The sequence below is a fragment of the Schistocerca nitens genome, chromosome 9 (genome assembly GCF_023898315.1).
Source record: "Schistocerca nitens isolate TAMUIC-IGC-003100 chromosome 9, iqSchNite1.1, whole genome shotgun sequence".
In the NCBI taxonomy this organism is placed as follows: Eukaryota; Metazoa; Arthropoda; class Insecta; order Orthoptera; family Acrididae; genus Schistocerca; species Schistocerca nitens.
The window spans coordinates 67,032,725-67,052,684 of record NC_064622.1 but is presented as its reverse complement, the minus strand read 5'-3'; the positions used below and the strand labels follow the sequence as shown (position 1 = coordinate 67,052,684).

The 19,960-nt window shown below is 37.9% G+C and overlaps 1 protein-coding gene across 8 annotated transcripts in view; it reads left to right on the top strand.

The window, feature by feature from the left end:
* The window catches only part of LOC126204414 (glucose-6-phosphate exchanger SLC37A2), a 376,862-nt gene that overhangs the window by 299,426 nt on the left and 57,476 nt on the right, over positions 1–19,960 (top strand). For all 8 annotated transcript variants that reach the window (XM_049938795.1, XM_049938792.1, XM_049938797.1 and 5 more), the window contains exons 3-7: positions 92–261; positions 1,334–1,412; positions 1,501–1,636; positions 16,512–16,593; positions 18,485–18,693. In XM_049938795.1, the coding sequence (XP_049794752.1) occupies positions 92–261; positions 1,334–1,412; positions 1,501–1,636; positions 16,512–16,593; positions 18,485–18,693 (676 nt within the window). The remainder of the gene's footprint in view (positions 1–91; positions 262–1,333; positions 1,413–1,500; positions 1,637–16,511; positions 16,594–18,484; positions 18,694–19,960) is intronic.

The window sequence follows — 19,960 nt, the reverse complement described above, 5'->3', positions numbered from 1 at the left end:
TGGGCTAATGAAACAGTTTTGCCTATTTGTAAGTAAGGTTAAATCGCCTCTTTATCTTCTAAGTGCTGTATTCATTTTTGTCCCCATTCAGATATAAAGTCAGTGTTCTGTCACTGACCTACATGTCATACATGTTTTATCATATGTCACGAAAGCCATTAAGTGTGGTGAAAAACGTGTTTCATCAGAACTGCAGTGGACTGACTCCTGGTGCTGATGATGATGCAAATGTTTCAACATGGTGCGACTGGGCTCCATTTGGTAAGAATTTATTTGTAAAAAAAATTGTTATCTCTCTCATAAACACTACTTGTTGATATAGATTGCCCTCTAACTGTGTATACTGTAGGTGATGTTTCATTTACAGTTCCTTACATGTTCGTTATCCAATGTACATTACTAGTTACTCAAATGAACGTGCAGCTTTTAAACAGCAAAGAAATTTTGCCAAATTTATCTGTTCACTATTTTAATGGAGACTAAGTCATTACCTGTGTCTAGTGTTTCAAATATTACAATTATTACACATAGAAAAAGCCAGTTTTCCTCAGTTCAGATACTTTGCATGGCATATGTGTCTATGATGTATGGTCTGAGATAAATTTCAGTTGTAGCTTTTGATACATAAGCAGTTAGTTCTATTAAAATTAATATAAATAGTAATATATAATATTAAATCTTTCAGTTCTGTGATTTTCTTCTTGTTAGTACACATTACAATTTTTGGTGTAGGCCTACTGCAGATTTATTCAATAATTTTTGCACAATAATGAAGAAATTGTTAAAAGTTACTTATTGGAAACCATCCCCCCCACTCCCATCTTTTGCATTTTTCAATATGTCATGGATGTAAATATTAGGGTCCACTACTAATCAGTTTGTTACCACAACCAGATTTTATGCCTTCACATTTTGTGACCTTCCAACCTAACCTAGACCTCAGGCTGCACTACAGATCAGTCTGTTCCCACAACCAAGGTTTCAAGGGAGTGGGGGGGATCCATTATATAAGTTTAACCAAGAAATTATACTTAAAAATTGTATTAGTAAGACACTAGTTTAACAGTTCGATAAATAATCTTTCTCATAATGTAGCATTTAGTCTTAGTTCTCTTTTTTTTAAAGTTTAACAGAATATTAACTGAAAATTCCAAAGTTAAAAATGCTGGCAGTCTTTGCATTAAAATAGATAGTAGCCTTCTACATACAAAAGCAACATATGTATCATATTTAACTTAGTTAAAGAAGGCATTGATATTTAAATTATCATTTCTTTGTTATGAGTGCTTGAGGTGTTCTGCTTATTCTTCCCTTCTTTATATAATATTTTTAGATCGAGATGACTATTCCACATTGTTTGGCACACTGGACTCTGCATTTTTGTTTGCTTACAGTGCTGGAATGTTTGTGAGGTGAGTACAGAATTAATGAAGATGTGCATGTAGTAGTTGAAGCACTAACCAATGGGTACAAGTTTACAGTTTTACTTCCCATTTGCAGTGGAATTATAGCAGAGCGAGTAAACTTAAGGTACTTCCTATCACTTGGGATGATTTTCTCTGGTGTATTCTGCTACTTATTTGGACTGGCAAGGACGTGTAACATCCATGCCATGTGGTATTTTATTCTTATGCAGGTACAGTATGCCATAGTATCTTCAGTGTTCAGTATATAACCTATGTTGTAAGTAAAGTAGAGGATGTGTGTGTGTGTGTGTGTGTGTGTGTGTGTGTGTGTGTGTGTGTGAGTGTGTGTGTGTGTGTGTGTGTGTGTGTGTGCATGCACACGCATGCGTGTATGTTCATAATTAAATATCAAAGTCTCACAGTTCGTATCTTTTCTTGCTGGAATTTCCTTAATCATGCAACTATCTTTATGCATCACCACAGACAGACAGAAAGAATGATGATATACAGAATCAGTGCCGTTTGGGAGAGCTCAGTCAGTTTGTGGTGTCTGAAATTTACACAGAGAGGAATTAATGATTGAGACAGCAAGCAAAATGTGAGAAAAGATGAAATGTGCTAAGCTCATTGGTTATGCAATCTGGCTATCTAACCTTCAACATTCTTCTGTAGCACTACATTTCAAAAGCTTCTCTTCTTGTCCAAACTGTTTATTGACCACCCTTCCATAAATGGCTACACTCCAGACAAAGAACTCCTGAAAAGACCTAAAACTTAAATCTGTATTTGATGTTAACAAATTTCTCTCCTTCAGAGACACTTTTCTGGCTGTTGCCAGTCTACGTGCATTAGTTGTTTCGCTGCCCAAGTAGAAAAACTCATCTATTACTTTTAATGTCTCATTTTCTAATCTAATTCCCTCGGCACTGCCTGATTTAATCAGAGTACATTATATTACCCTTGGTGTACTTACGTCAATGTTCACCTTGTACCATCCTTTCAAGACATTGTCCATTCCGTTCAGCTTCAAAGTCCTTTGCTGTCTGAGACAGAACTACAATTTCACTCTCAGACATTCTTGCTCCATTTGCAGACTGAATAAAAATCAGCAATAGGTACAATTCTGCTTTGACCCCTTTCTCTATCCCTGCTTCCCTTTCACACTCCTTGACTCATAACTGAAATCTGATTTCTGCAGAAGTTGTATGTAACCTCTTGCAACTAGTATTTTACCCTACCTACCTTCAGAATTTCAAAGAGTTTTATCCGATTGACATTTACACATATTCTCCAAATTTATAAAAGCTGTAAATGAAGACTTGCATGTCCTTCACCCGTCTCTTAAGATAAGTCATAGAATCCATGTACTCTCACATGTTCCCACATTTCTCTGGAATTCAAACTGGTCACTCTGAGGTTGGCTTCTATCAGTATTCTCATTACTTTGTACATAATTAATGTTAGTAACGTTAGTTACTTATTGAACTGATAGTTCAGTAATACTCACTCCTATCAGCACCTGCTTTCTTTGGAATTTGAATTACTATATTCTTCTTGAAGTCTGAGGGTATTTCACATGTCTCATATATCTTGCACACCAGGTCGAACAGTCCCAAGGATATCATTAGTTTTGAGGGAATGCCATCTACTTCAGGAGCCTAGTTTTGACTTAAGCCATTCGGTGCTCTGTCAAATTCTTCTCACCGTGTCATATATCTTATCTCATCTTCATCAACATCCTCTTCCCTTTCTATAATATTGCCTTCAAGCTCATTTCCCTTGCATAGCCCTCTTTATATACTCCTTTCAGGTTTCCGTTCTTTGCTTAGTACCGGTTTTCCTTCTGAGCCTTTGATAATCATATAGCTGCTTTTCTTTTCTCCAGACATCTGTTTAATTTCCCTGTATGTGGTATCTATTTTTCCCATAGTTATATATGCTTCTGTATCCTTACATTTGTTCTGTAGCAACTCCTGCAAAGCCATTTTGTATTTCCTGTCAGTCTCATTTTTTTTAGATATTTTCATTTCCTTTTCCTGCTTCATTTGCTGCATTTTTATATTTCCTCCTTCATCAATTAAATTCAATATTGCCTGTGATAGCCAAGGATTTCTACTAAGTCTTGTCTTTTTACCTATTCGGTCCTCTGCTTCCTTCACTATTTCATCTCTCAAACGTAGCCATTTGTCTTGTACTATGTTCCTTTCCCCTTTTGTAGTCAATCTTCGTGTAATGTTCCCTCTCAAATTCACAACCACCACTTATTCTTTCAACTTATCTAGGTCCCATCATCTTAATTTACTACCTTTCTGCGGTTTCTTCAGATTTAATATACAGCTCATAACAAAAAATGTGGTCAGAGTAGACACCTGCCCCTGGAAATGTCTTGCAATTTAAAATTTGGTTCTGAAATCTTTTCTTTCCATTGTAGAATCAATCTGAAAATTTCCTTCTTTCAGGATTCTTAAACGAAATGAGCAGTTAAATTAAAAGGAAGGTCAGCGTTGGCCGTAATATTGATGTTTTATTGATAGTATAATCGATTTTCGATCACATGGTGATCATCTTCAGTGCTGTACAAATTAAACTGAGACACTGGTATCAAGTTATCAATAACCAAGTTTTGGTTATTGATAACTTGATACCAGTGTCTCAGTTTAATTTGTACAGCACTGAAGATGATCACCATGTGATCGAAAATCGATTATACTATCAATAAAACTTCAATATTACGGCCAACGCTGACGTTCCTTTTAATTTAACATATATGGACATTGTGCACACAGCACTCCATGGAGTCGCCAATCAATAAAATGAGCAGTGAGTAAATTATGCTCTATGCAAAATTCTGCTTCCTCTTTCATTCCTTTCGTCCAGTCCGTATTCACCTACTAGGTTTCCTTCTCTTCCTACTACCGAATTCCAGTCCCTCATCACAATTAAACCTCTCTCTCCCTCAATTATGTAAATAATTTCTTTTGTCTCATCATACATTCTTTCAGTCTCTTCATCTGTGGAGCTAGCTGGCTCATAAACTTGTCCTAATGTGGTGGATGTTGGCTTCGTGTCTACCTTGGCTAAGATAATGCATTCACTCTGCTGTTCATAGTATTTACCTGCATTCCAATTTTCTTAATCATTATTAGACCTACTCCTGTATCACCCCTGTTTGGTGTTGTATTTATAACCCTGTACTCACCTGACCAGGAGTACTGTTTATCATGCCATTGAACTTCACAAATTGCCACTATATCTATCGTCAACCTATCCAATCCCCTTTTTAAATTTTCTTCAGTTTTTCTGGATGACAGAATCCCTAGGGTAGTGCCTGGCTGGAGATACCAGTGGGGGACTATTTTACCTGCAGAATATTTTACCTAATTTAAGCATACAATACAGCTCCATTCCCTTGGAGAAAAAATGTTGGCTGTAGTTTCACCTTGCTTTCAGTCATTTGCAGTACCAGCATAGCAAGACCATGTTACAAAGCCAGATCAGTTAATCATCCAGACTGTTGCCCCTGTAACTACTGAAAATACTGCTGCCCCCTTTCAGAAACCACATGTTTGTCTGGTCTCTCAACAGATACCCGTTTGTGGTTGCAGCTATGGTACAGCTATCTCTATCATGGAGGCATGCATGCCACCCCACCACAGCTAGGTGTGCAGTTCATGGGGAGGGGGTGGGTGAGGGGGAACAATTAAAGATATATTAACAACAGACAGGTAAATTATAAAAACTTAATCTGTGTACAGTATTTTTGGAATGAAGCTGCTGTGGAAAAAAGCTGCTGCCTCATTTATACTAAGTGACTGCTGTTGATCTATTGATAGCTTTTCTTGATTACAATCATAGTTATCTACATCCATAAGTAAAGAGCTCCGTTTACAGTACATTTCTACTAAACAAGAAGTTCTACAGCATACACTTCTACTTGCCATGTAGCTAACAGAATTTTTTAGCGTTGAATCTAGAAATTCAGATAACTTGTAGAAAAAATTCATATTAAGATGTATTTTTAATTAATTTTTGTTGTGATTTCCAGTTTCCTGCTTTATATTAAATGAAAGCTAGTTGAATGCCTTTGCTCCGGAGTACACAAGTCCACTCTGAGTATTAGACATAGAGGCAAAGTTTACAAGAAAATTATTTTTGTGTCATGTATTCTGACAGTGTAGTCATAGTTCTGTGTCTACATACATATTCTGCAAACCACAGGGAAGTGCATGGCAGTAGATACTTAGCACAGTGCCACACATTATGGTTTCTTCTCATTCCAATGTGTTCAGCAGGGGATCAATGACGGCCTAAATGCCTCTGTGGAGAGCAATATGTAGAAGGCACAAGAATCTCTCTAGACTCACTTAACACTGGTTCTGGGAATTGTAAACAGGCTTTTGGAAGATAATTTACATCTGTTTTCCAATTCTACAACATTTCTGTGAGGCTCCCCCATGAATAAAAACACCTGTTAACATTTTTACCTCCCTTCTTTGTATATATCATTATCCCCAATTTGGCATGGTAGTCAGTCTACAAATGAAACTGTTCATAAAACACTTGTGCCTCCAATAATGAAATATTGTTCAAGTGTGTGGACTCAAACCACACAGAACAGGAGACTTGTACAGAAACTCAATTCAATTTCTTTTTCTCTACGTCTACATGACGTTAAAACATACTCAAACAAAGGCAACATGAGTGATCATAGGTTTGCTTGGCTCTGGGGAGTCTCATGGAAATGATGCAAAACTTTAATTTGTAAACACTTGATGCCAGCTATCCCTTGAAAGCTTGCATACAGAGTTTCAATAACCAGTGTAAAGTGAAGAATCTAGAAATATTCAGAGCTATTAGAAATTATTAACTGTTTTCAGAGTTCATTATTTTCCAAAATATTACATGTACAAATATGTTTGATGCATGAATTGAACCAAAAACTCTACAAATATTCTGCAAGTGCCCGTCTTGTCACATGACACACTTCCAAGAGATACTAAGGCTCATTCCACACCTTCTTTAGAACATCATGTCAGTGGTCATCACAGCAGCATTTGTGTGTTCTCTGAGCCAATCCACTTTTGTTGGTAGTGGGAGTACATAAATGTGGTCCATAATGTACTCCCAAAGATAGGAAAAAGTCACAAAGCATTGAGTCAGGTGACCTGAGGGAGGGGGTCTCTATGCCCAATAGAGCAACACAGAAGTTCATCGTTTTCGTAGCATCAAACATCATTGCTCCAATGAGGGGGGTGTCCCATCTTGTTAGAAGATGGTTTTTGGAATCAGAAGTCAGTTGTAGAAATAATCACAAGTTCATTGTATCGAGGTGAGTGGTACCTGTCACAGGGTCCTCAGAAGAAAAACAGCCCATGCAGCTTTGTCTAGATACCAACACACAATCCTCTGCTTATACAGTAGTTCTTTCTAATTCCTTGTGAATACTTCCTCCACTGCTGTAGCAGATAAACATCTTTGTTACCATTTTGTCAGAGTGCTGCACTCGTAACACCAACTGGTGAGCACAATGCAAATTCGGTGAGTTTACAGTTCTATTCATGCATCAATCAAACCTGTGCATGTAATACTTTGGAAAATATAGAACTATGAAAATGAATGAATCATTTGTAGCATCCCTGTATTTTAGCTTCTTTCGTATCACTCCCATTGAGGTCACAAAGTGAGCATTAGCCTAATTATAGCATGTGCATAGGTATTTAAGTAGTCATTTTCTCCATGCTCTATACATAATTAGAACTGGAAAAAACTGTAACAAGTGATATGATGTTAGGGGTCTTCGGCCATGCAATTCAGTGGTTTGCAAAATGTGAATTTAAATGTATGTGTGGATTTCCGTCACAAAATATTCTCACTGCTGCTTCTGCTGAATAAACACTTTATTTCCTTGGAGTGTAACTGTACTTTATTGGTCCACTAATCATTTGAAATGAAAAAGGTGTACTGTGTGTATTGTGATGTAGGACATGTCAGTATAGTGATATTGTAAATTATGCAAGATTATATAATGACAAAAGCGATGTGGATTGTTTTGCTGATGTGGCAATATATGATTAGATGAAGACATAATTTCAGAAAAAGTAGAACTTTAGTTGCACTGTAGCACAAGATAATTCAATAAAAAGGGAAATGAAAATAAAGGGTGTCTCAAACAGAAGACTGGATTTGAAGCAACTATAAATTGAATGCATTTATTTGAAAGAAGCCAACAAAGCACACAATTCTCTTCAGGAGGTGTTGTGATTTAAACGTGAAACATAGTGTCTGGTATACGACCACCTAACCCCCCCCCCCCTCTCTCTCTCTCTCTCTCTCTCTCTCTCTCTCTCTCTCACACACACACACACACACACACACACACACACAAATGCTACAAGTGATTGCTTGGCCCATGAAATTAACCATCACCCACTCACACTTTTCCCCATCAACTTCGTCATGAATATGTTAAATTTCTTGTTTGAGTTCCAACGGATTAAGGGGTTTGTTCTTGTAAACTCATGATTTAGTGTATCCCCAATAGGTCAGGTCACAAGACTGAGGTGGATAGATTTGATCTCATCATAACAAGATTAGTCTGTCAAGGAAATTTTCATGCAATGGAGGGATTGTGTCCCCTGAAGTGTGGCAGGTTGTGCCGTCTTGTTGGAATTAAAATTCTCGATCTACATTTGATCCAAATGGGGCCAAAGGAAAGCAGTGTGCATCGTGCAATAAAAAGTGAACTCCATTTAGTGTGACAGCCCTTCCTTGTTCATCTTCAAAAAAGTAATGACGGATTAAGCCAACACTCCAAATCCCACTCCAAACTGTAATTCACTGAGGATGCATGTATTTTTCATGAATTACTCTTGGGTTCTCTGATCCCCATATTTGGCAGCTATGCTTGTTCACAAAGCTGTTTAAATGGAATTGATCTTGGAAAGTGATTCACTTTGTGAAACCATGCTCTCTCATTCCTTTTCCAGGGTCCATTGCACAAGTGTTGTTTTTTTCCATGATCCATTGGGTCCTGTGTTAAGGGGAGCTGGAACGATAAAAATGACAAAATTAATGTTTTTTGGTTTTTTTTTCATTATAAAATTATTTGGAGTTTTCTGAATAAAACAAATCAAGTTTCACCCTTCTAAGTAAATTCTAAGTGTGTTTTTTATCGCTGCAAAGTTGACGCGCCACGTAAACGGTTGTAACGACTTGGTGTGTCACCTCTGACGGTGCCGCTCACTGGCTGCAAGCAGGGTATCTTTGCAGAATTAGACAGTGTTTTGTTTTCCAATGTTGTGTGGCTTTATCTCTGTGACAAGTGACTGTTTATATCGGTAAATACAAATGCTATAACATGTGTGTTGACTTGTGGAGTTCGCTTTGGGTTGTTTAGCTGTTCAATTTTGCGTATTTGATGAATGGCAGCTAACTCTAAATATAGATAAATGTAAATTAATGCAGATGAATAGAAAAAAGAATCCTGTAATGTTTGAATACTCCATTAGTAGTGTAGTGGTTGACACAGTCATGTCAATTAAATATTTGGGCGTAACATTGCACAGCGATATGAAGTGGGACAAGCAAGTAATGGCAGTTGTGGGGAAGGCAGATAGTCGTCTTCAGTTCATTGGTAGAGTTTTGGGAAGATGTGGTTCATCTGTAAAGGAGACCGCTTATAAAACACTAATACGACCTCTTCTTGAGTACTGCTCGAGTGTTTGGGATCCCTATCATGTCGGATTGAGGGAGGACATAGAAGCAATTCAGAGGCGGGCTGCTAGATCTGTTACTGGTAGGTTTGATCGTCACGCGAGTGTTACGGAAATGCTTCAGGAACTCGGGTCGGAGTTTCTAGAGGAAATGAGGCATTCTTTTCGTGAATCACTACTGAGGAAATTTAGAGAACCAGCATTTGAGGCTGACTGCAGTACAATTTTACTGCTGCCAACTTATATTTCGCGGAAAGACCACAAAGATAAGATAAGAGAGATTAGGGCTCGTACAGAGGCATATAGGCAGTCATTTTTTCCTCGTTCTGTTTGGGAGTGGAAGATGCTAGTTGTGGTACGAGGATCCCTCCTCCACACACCGTATGGTGGATTGCGGAGTATGTATGTAGATGTAGATGTAGATTTTGCACATACCTGTTTTACGTATTTGGTTTGTGGATATCAGTATGCCCCGTTTCAGCAATCAAGTGTTTAAGAAAAGGCAAAATGAGTGGAAGAATAAATCTTTTATTGTTTCGAAGGGAGATGCTGCTCAGACTGCTTCACCGACTACTCCAAATGAATGTGATAGAACTTCTTCCAGCAAGAAACTTTGTGACAGCAAAGAAAAATTTGAAAACTATGAAAGTGACAGTAATGTTGTGAATGAAATAATTAACATTTTCTGGCTCTCTAATATTTTGAAACATAACGTATTATGCCAAGTTTGCAAAGAAAGAGGACTGGAATTGAAAATAACTTCATACATTGGTTTGGCATGTAAAATGTTATTGAAGTGTAACAAATGTACTGTAGAAGTTTCATTTTCTAATTCTAACAGTGTTCCTTGTACTGGTAATAGTGGAAAGAAGATGTATGATATAAATGTTAAGCTAGTGGGTAATTTCCAAGAATGATTGCCTATCGAAGTCACTGGGTCCAAACAATACATACCAAACGTGCGATTGTAAATCTATCATTCAAACCTGATGGCGGGCATTTCGAGTATGTTTACAGTGGTCACTACAGCAATGACAAAAGAAGAGCATTACAAAAATACTTGTAATTGCAAAAGAGACAACTTACCTTACTCGTCATCGGTGTTGTCGTCATATTAAAGTCCATTACAGTGGTCAGGATGGATAATTTGGAAGAGTTGAACCATGTCTTCTTCGTGATACTTGTTCGTTTTCCGCACTGTCCACAATGAAATTGTAACGGTATTTCAGCATCGAAACCATTCTTATGAAGTTTTACACACTTCGCACCACCACAGTCTACACAGTCCCTTCTTCCCCCATCTGGTAGTATTCCATATTTGCGACAAACAGTCAAACAATTTTCTATGCTGGATAATCATGGAATTAGATTTTTCCCTGTGAGAGAATCCGCTGAAGAAACATCAAGAACACCAGACATCCCACTCACTAACAATATAAATCATCTGGGTTTCCCTAGCAACTCACAAATAATTTGTGGAGGTATGTAATTTGAGCAACTACAGGAACAACAGAAACAGACAAAAATGATGATCACCAATAATTGATCACAACGCCCGCCACCGGAGTGGCGCATTCGATATGTGTCGTTTGGACCCAGCTACTTCGATAGGCAATCATTCTTGGAAATTACCGGCTAGTGTATGGCTTGCATTGCATTGGCGAGGGCAGTGCTGCAGGGACAATGTTATGTGGCGTTATGAACTTGCCAAAACCACCAACAAAGTTTGGATTTTATAATGAATGGTGGGATCTTCTGCTGAAGATATTGCTCAAGCAACAATGAAGAAAGCAGTTGGAGAAGCTGTGACAGATAATGGGAATTGTAGAGATTTAACTGTTGCTTTAGATGGATCGTGGCAATGTAGAGGTCATAAATCTGTAAATGGAGTTGTGACAGCTACCTGTGGAGACAGTTGCAAAGCAATTGATGTTGCTGTTCTCTCAAAACATTGTAGATGTAAGGGCAATACCAAGGACGAACATGGTGAAAGCTGTGAAGCAAATTTTCACGGCACGAGTGGAGCGATGGAAGTAGAGGGAGTGAAAGCAATTTTTTCCAGATCACAGGAGTGGTATGATGTATGATACACTATCTATCTATGAGATGGTGATTCTAAGGGATATAAAGCTGTAAAGGAACTCAAACGTTATGGCAATGAAATTCACATTAAAAAACAGGAGTGCATTGGACATGTGCAGAAGCGCATGGGGCCTCACTTGTGAAAACTAACGCAGACATTAGGATCCCAGAAGCTTAGTGATGGTAAGACCCTTGGAGGAAGAGGGAGATTGACAGATGAAGCAACTGATAGATTGCAGAGGTATTATGGGTGTGCAATTAGGCAAAATACAAGAAGCATTGAGCACATGAGGAGAGCAGTATGGGCATTATTTTCATACTGCATCAACAAATGAGCACCCACAACATGCACTGTGCCCCACAGTGGTGTAAGTACCAATCAGGAAAGGAATATGTCCATAAAAACAGTTTGCCAAATGCTGTAATTGATGTAATTGAGCCCATATTCAGAGATTTATCACAGCCAAGTTTATTGGAAAAGTGTTTACATGGGAAAACATAAAATCCAAATTAAAGTGTAAATAATTTAATTTGGATTAGGATTCCCAAAAGAGCATTTGTACAGATAAAAACATTGCATTTTGGAGTGTATGATGCAGTGGCAACATACAATGAACGAAACATTACCAAATGTGATGTGCTGAAACATTTAGGTGTCCAACCAGGACGACACAACAGTATTTCCAAAATGTGCCTAATTGATGAAGAAAGACTAAGAGGTGCACGAAGAAGAGACAAAAGCAAAAGGGAAGAAAAGACCAGGGAAAAGGAAACTAACACTGGAAAAAAAGAAGAGGATGCTGATAATCCATCATATGGGGCAGGAATGTATTAAAAAACTTTATAAACCATTTCCCGTAACTTTAAAATTTTCATCTTTGAGGAACATTTTCTCAAAAACTGCCTACAATATATCAATGAAATTTATACACAACATTGTTTACTTCTTTTCCTTCATTTTTATAACAAATTGTAAAAGAATATTGTATAATTCAAGAGTTATAGAAGAAAAAGAGCAAAATTTTAGAGAAAAAAATAAACATCTGTTTAAAAAAATTATAAAACAAAAACCAATTAATATTTCTTAACATGACATAACTTTGTAGAGAAATATTCACTTAACATGTAGTCCAAATTTCAGAGCAATATGTTTAATGGTTTTAGAAGAAAGGTTCCTTCTATTTGCTAAAATTAACTTGAAGGAGATGGATCGTTCCGGCTCCCCTTAACTAAGCTTTGTATGCTTGCAAGCACAAATTTTTCATTAAGATTCTGTGCATTGTTGCGGGACACATGCACACTTCTTGAGCATGCAGGTGACACGATTTTCCCCGACTCACAGTAACAGATAACGGACAGCGACGTCATTTGCCTTATTCTGGCCACTTTGAGGATGTTAAGGGCTTCTGACGCATACTGTTAAACTGTCTTCCCCCCCCCCCCCCCCTACCACACACACACACACACACACACACACACACACATTTCTTGATGGACATACGGACAGTGGATTCATTTGTTGTATTGTTTGTCCAAAAATAGTTCAGAGTTTCTGAACATTTTGCACAAAACTTTTGCCATTCTTCTAGTGAGTTTTCACAATCTACACTCACTGTTCAATACTGTATGTTTCCATGCCAATACTCCACAAACACAGACCTGGAAAACAAAAGCACAGTATCGAAACATACCTCAATGAACACTCATAACAAAATATGCGGAAACAATCTTTCCAATAACAATAAATAAAAATAATGTGCTTTCAAAATCCAACACTCTTTTTGACACACCCATTATGAAAATAAGCAAACACTACCGTCTTCAGAGAGATGTTTCTGAGAACAGAACATGCTGAACTGAGCTTCTCGATTATCTATGTTTTCACTATCTTTCAACTTATTATCCAGCTGGGTTCCATGGAATTTGACACTGATTTAGTGAATTATAATAATGTCTTCTTCTGGTGCTAACAAGTTGTTAATGTTTGTCTGAAGTGGCATAATTTGAGCCTTCATGAAATTAAGACTGTTAGCTGTAAACAAGTTGTAGGCATAATTTGAGCCTTCATGAAATTAAGACTGTTAGCTGTAAACAAGTTGTAGGCCTTTTCAGTTATCAACTGAGGTGTGACTGATAATGCTGTTTCAACCCTTCATTAGAATGCTTGTCTTCAGCAAATATTAGTTTTTGAACCATTCTTTAAAGTCACTGGATGGTTTCATGTCTGAGACAGTCTGTTAATGAGGTACCCTGTTTGCTGTTATGAAGGTAAGAATCCATCCGTGTAAAATGATTACCATTATTGCCATAACACTTTAGGTTCTAAATTGAATTTTGTGACCCACACAAAGGCTTGGTAATGTCACAACATTTTTGCCTGATATAGTTCAGCAACTCAGCATAGCATGGACTCAATGAGTCCTTGGAAGCCCCTGCAGAAATATTGAGCCATGCTGCCTCTGTAGTCATTCATAATAGCAAAAGTGTTGCCACTGCAGGATTTTGTGTGAGAACTGACCTCTAGAGAATGTTCTATAAATGTATGATGGGGTTCATGTTGGACAATCTGGGTGCCAAATCATTCATCAAAAAATCATTCGCTCAAACTATCCACAATGCTCTGCAAACCAATCACAAGCAATTGCGTCCAAATGACATGGACCTTTGACATCCATAAAAATTCCATTGTTGTTTGGGAACATAAGTTCTACATTGATTTCTGTGGTTATTACATGCAGTGTTGCTTGTCTGTTAGCACTGACAACTCTACACAAATGCATCTACTCTCAGTTGCAAAGTGAAAGCTTTGGCCACTGCATTGTCCGTTGTGAGAGGTGATGCTAGAATTTTGGTATTCTTGGCACATTCTTGACACTGTGGATCTCGGAATATTGAATTCCATAAAAATATCTGAATTGGAATGCCCCATGTGTCTGGCTCCAACTACCATTCCTGTCATGCAGCCTTAGTCATGTTGGAAACCTTTTCACGTGTATCACCTGAGTACAAACGACATGTTCTTCATCATACTGCACTTTTAAACCTCATGTATGCGATACTACCACTATTCGTATATGTGCTTATTGCTATGCCATGACTTTTGTCACCTCAGTGTATTTCTGAGATCATTTATTGCTTTTTCTGTGGATGATCTTTTATGAAAAATAAATTGCCAGGCAGTTAACACATTCATCTCACTTAAATGAGCCAGTGGTCTGTCGTAAGACATTTTCTCAAAATTGTTTGAAAATAATGGAAGGAAAATAGGTCTGTAATTAAGGGTATTGCTTGTCTTTGTCTTCAGTTTTATAGATGGCTTTTACTACAACATCTTTAAATCTGTTAGGATATATGCCCTGGGACATTTATTAATTACAAAAATGCCATAAATAAATCTAATCTCGATGGGTACAACATTTTCTGCCACTGTGGGGAAGTAGCCATTGAATTTGGTGGCCATTGATTCCAAAGCATCATCATTTCTCCCAGAGCTATTTTCTAGGTGCTTAATTTCATTTGGATAATTTTTTACAGTGTTCCAAATTGTTTTGCCTTTATTGTTCAAGTCAACTTAAATCGTAGTCCAGGTGTCTGTCCTTTTAGTAACATACTCAAGGAGTTTACAGTACTGTTGGTAATGAAGTTTCAAATTTTTGACTACAGTATGTCCTCTGTATGAGGTACAGCCCTCTCTTCCAAGTCAACAGACTTAATCACATGTGTAATCCATCTTTCATTGTGGTTTCTGTTCAATTGTCACCTTTATTTGTTTCAGAGGTAAACAATTTGTAAAGTGCTGTGAAACATGTTTAATAAAGGGTTAACTTTTCCATCTAATCTGTTTGCTGTATAAATTTTTCAAAGCTTTCTTCCTGTTGTTTCTCACAAAACACCATATTGAGTCAATGCTTATGATTCTGCGGTATGATATTTTTCTTCTGTGGTCTGTACCCAACTGGTCGGTATTCTTAGTGTTAACATTTGACCATCATGGTCAGATAAAGCATCATACAGTTCATTACTACAGATTCTTAAGTCTAAAACCAAATTGTTGGTGGGTATTGAACTATATCCCTCAACTGTCACAGGAATTTAATGTGGTAAATAATTCAAAGCTTGACGTCAACTTATGTACTGTCTGGCAGATAATCAACATTAAAGTCTCCACAAGGAATGATTTTCCCAATTGAATCTTTACAACGTAATTAAAACTGTCTCCAGCTGTTTTATGGAGTTTAAGATACTTCCACCTGCCAGAGGTTTCTCAGTAGTTCAATATCTGTGATTATTTTTAGTTATTAACATCTGTACTCCATAAGCCACCTTTTGGTGTTTAGTGGGGGGTACTTGTGCAACATTATCATTTCCCCCCTTTCCTGTTCCATTCTCAAATGGTGCATGTGAAGAATGATTGTGTATAGACATGAATATGAACTATAATTTCTCTGATTTTGTGTTTAGGCTTATTTTGTGAGACATACATGGGAGGATTTAACATGCTGCCCAAATCTTCCCAGAATGTATACATTTGGAATTTCAACAGAAAGACCCAATGTGATGCACAACATTCTCTTCTTGTGTCTACATTGTAGTTTGTTGAATGTCTCTGTAAAGCTCTCACACTGATTAAATGATCCCATGACAAAATGTCATTATTCATTAATCTTATCTGTTTTTACTAACCCAATCTGGTGAAGGTCCCAGACCGATGAGTAATAGCCAAGAACCAGTGAAACAAGTGTCTTGCAAGGCACTTTTTTCATGGATGAATTACATTTCTGTAAGATTTCTCCAGTGAATCTTAGCCTGACATCTGCTTTTGCTGCAGTTTGTTTTATGTGAACACTTCACATTGCTTTGGGCACATTCTGTGAATAACATGTACAAATTTTTACAAACAGCCAATCCACTGTAAAATATTCTTGGGAGAGACAGTTTTGAGTGAAAGCAAACCTTAATCAATTAACAATACATGGAATAAGAATGGTTCATCCTTCTCATAAGCAACCCTGGATAACTGTGTGAGTGGTGGTATTATCTATGAACACTATAGTCTTCTGTATATGTAATACATGTCGCTTTCATCCCCTATCTTCCTTTATGTTAATCCAGAAAACAAAACATGTTGATAAAAAAGATCTAAACGGCTTCAACACTGTTAGTATATTGTGATGTTCAAGAACCAGTTCCCTTTAATCAAATATCTGTTCTTCCCAATTTCAATATCTAATATGTCTTTCTACTGATTGTTGTATAAGTTTATTTCGCTACATGGAGTATTTTGAGTAAATTGCATGTACTTTACTTCCAGGTGCTAGGTGGTATTGTGCAAACAACGGGTTGGCCTGGTGTTGTAACAGTTGTTGGCAACTGGTTTGGCGAAGGAAACAGAGGTAAATAGTGAGCAGCTTTTTTTTAAAGAAAAAAAATATTGCCTCAACAGATATTCTCACCTTTCGTATCTCCATTCATCATATCTCTATTACAAGTCTCGTTGGTTTCCTAATTTACATTGCATCCATGTACATTCGAAACCTTGCAACATTCTCGGTCTTGTTTATAAATCTCTGTTATATGGGGGAGTTCAACAATATTAGGAAAGATTGCTACTCATTGAAAGGATGACTCTTTGAGTTACAGACAGGCACAACAAAAAGACTGAGCTTTCAGCCAAAGCCTTCTTCAGAAAAGAAAACACAACACACATTCACACAAGCAAGCACACTCCATGCACATATGACAGCTATCTCTGGTGGCTTGGACTGGAATGTAACTGTTAGATTGAAAGCAGCAACCTGGAGTAAGGTGAAGGAAGGAAGAAAGATAGGGGGGGGGGGGGGTGCTTTCTGGTGAAGTGTGCAGACTGTGTGCCACCCTCTGAAAATGTACCTGCCTGTCTTTCCCCGTCCCTGCTCCTCTACTTTTCTGCTCTACGTGTCCCCCCCCCCCCCCCCCCCTCTGCCTCAAAGCCTCCTGACACTGCACCTGACAGCCTTGTCATGTCTCCACCTAGCCCCTGCATGCTCAGCCATACAGCACTCTTCTCTCCCCACCTCCCCCCCCCCCCCACACACACACATCCCTATCCTGCTATTATCCCCCTCCCCACTCCAGATTGCAGCTTTTGTTCAACATGACAGTTTCATTCCAGACTGAGCTGCCATAGATGGCAGTCGTGTATGTGGGAGGTATGCTTTCCTGCGTGAAAGAGTGTGTGTTTGTATGTGTGTGTTCAAAAATGGTTCAAATGGCTCTGAGCACTATGGGACTTAACATCTGAGGTCATCAGTCCCCTAGAACTTAGAACTACTTAAACCTAACTAACCTAAGGACATTATACACATCCATGCCCCAGGCAGGATTCGAACCTGTGACTGTAGCAGTCGCGCGGTTCTGGACTGAAACGCCTAGAACCGCTTGGCCACCGCGGCCGGCTGTGTGTGTGTGTTTCCTTTTCTTTTCTGAAGAAGGTTGTGGCTGAAAGCTAAATGGGTAACAATCTTTTCGTTGTGCCAGTCTGCAGCTCAATGTGTCATCTTTAAGGCAAGTAGCAATCTATCCTCTTCCTAATATTATTGATTTTCTATCATGGAATTTCCATTATGTTGTCACAGAAGAAGCTGAGTTGTGCTGTGGTGTAGTGGTTATGATACTAAACTGTTGCATGGAGGGTCGTGAGTTCCAAACTCACCTGAACTGTAAAATTTTAATTTCCATATTCGGTTCGAGTACATTCTAGAAGTATCCACAAATGTCAAGAATCATTGTACTGGAATGTTCTGTAGTTGTATATGTACTGTATGTGTTCTGACTGGAGGCTGGAGGCAGTTCACTCCGTGCTCTTGTACGTGCAAGTGCTGAATAAACCTTCGTTAAGTGAAGTTAGTGTTCACCATTCATCTAATTACACCTTCTTCTACATGAAAATATGGTGATCAGTTTCCTTTACTTTTTCCATTATTTATATTCCTCCAAGGACTTCTCGTTGTTGTATTCATATTGAAATAGATATTATTAAAATCTGTGTCAGTACTTCCAACATGCCTTTTCATTTGCTGTTCGTCTACTATTACACTCATCTTGCGTGAGTCTTGATCAGCTAGGTTTGATTCCTTCTGAATTAAGTTTCTTCTGGAAATAAATCAGTACTAGTAATGAACTGCATTTAAATGACAAATTTTAGTGTTTGTAGAAATGTATATTTAACATTTATGCTTGGTTTCAGTAGGTATAGTGTAGCTGAAGACTATTATATATTTTCTAATTGTTTACCTGAATTTACAGGTTTAATATTTGGCATCTGGAATTCCCACACTTCAGTAGGGAATATATTAGGTTCTTTAGTAGCTGCTGCGTTTGTCGAACAGGATTGGGGCTTGTCATTTATTGTTCCTGGTGCCATTATTGCTGGGGGCGGTTTCCTGATATTCCTCTTCATGGTCGAAAACCCATCACATGTGGGTTGTCCGAGACCAGGAGAGGGTGAATCGGAGGTAGGTATCTAAAGCAAATGTGTCCTGCATTTTGTGTAGTGCCTTTTATTAATGATGTACTAGATGTAATCATATATTATGCATTCATTTAGTGAAAACATGATAATGATCAGTGCTAGGTTTTTTTTTAGCTGTGCAACAGTTAACATTGATTTGCAGCAACATACAGTTATTTGGGTTATTAGTGTTATGCTATGAAAACTTACACTTGAAACATATTATTAATTAAATTATACTTCTGCAACAGGTGGCTGGTACCTCCTTCAACACAATTACTACTGTGTCTTTAGTGACACTGATTTCTTGCCTTGGTCACAGACGCTCGAATTTGTAATGTATCATTAAGCTGTGTGTGCAGATTGTCACATATTAGGCAATATAGCATATATCTTTGATAACTACAGTCAAGACAGCATAAGTAGATCCTTGACAGCTTGCAGCCCTGTTGCTAGCTTTCAGCACAGTGAAGCGCTAACGGCTGCAGGTGAAAACATTAAAAAAATTAGCCATCTACAAAGAGCTGAGGCACTGCCATATGGACGTTCACAAAATTGGTTGAGGCAGGCACGTGAAGCTATTGTACCCTGCCCACTGCAGCTGTCTGCGATAAACTTATGCAGTAGTCTTCATAAATTGTTTTGGAAACAGTCTGAGCTGCCCTCTTAGATCATTTGCAGATGATATCATTGTTAACTGTTGTGAATTCAGCACAAGATCAAAACAAACTGTAAAGTGATTCATACAAGGTATGTAACTGGTGCAAGAAGTGACAATTGGCCTTGAACAGTAAAAATCATGAGGTCCTCCGTAGAGATACTAAGACAATTCCATTGAATCTTTGTTACATGGAAAATGACAAAACATTTAGGTCATCAATTAAACTAAATATATAGGACTTATAGTTAGAAACCCCAAAAATTAGAAGTAACATATAACAAAAGCTGCACTGATGGTAAACTGAAAACTTTGTTTTATTGGCCAGGCACATGGAAGGTGAAAATTCACTAAAGAAACTGCCTGCGCTACACCTGTCTGTCATCTTATAGAGAATGGGGATCTTTTCAGATAGGATAGACAGAAGTTATTGAAAAAGTTCAAAGAAGGGTGGCACAGTTTCTGTACTCGTGAAGTGGGAGTGATAGTGTCACAGGTGTAATAAACAATTTGTGATACAAATAATTGATACAGACTTTTCTCATTGTGATAAAATCTTTTCATGAAATTTCAGCCAACACTTTTCTGCTTCAAATGCCAAAACATTTTGTTT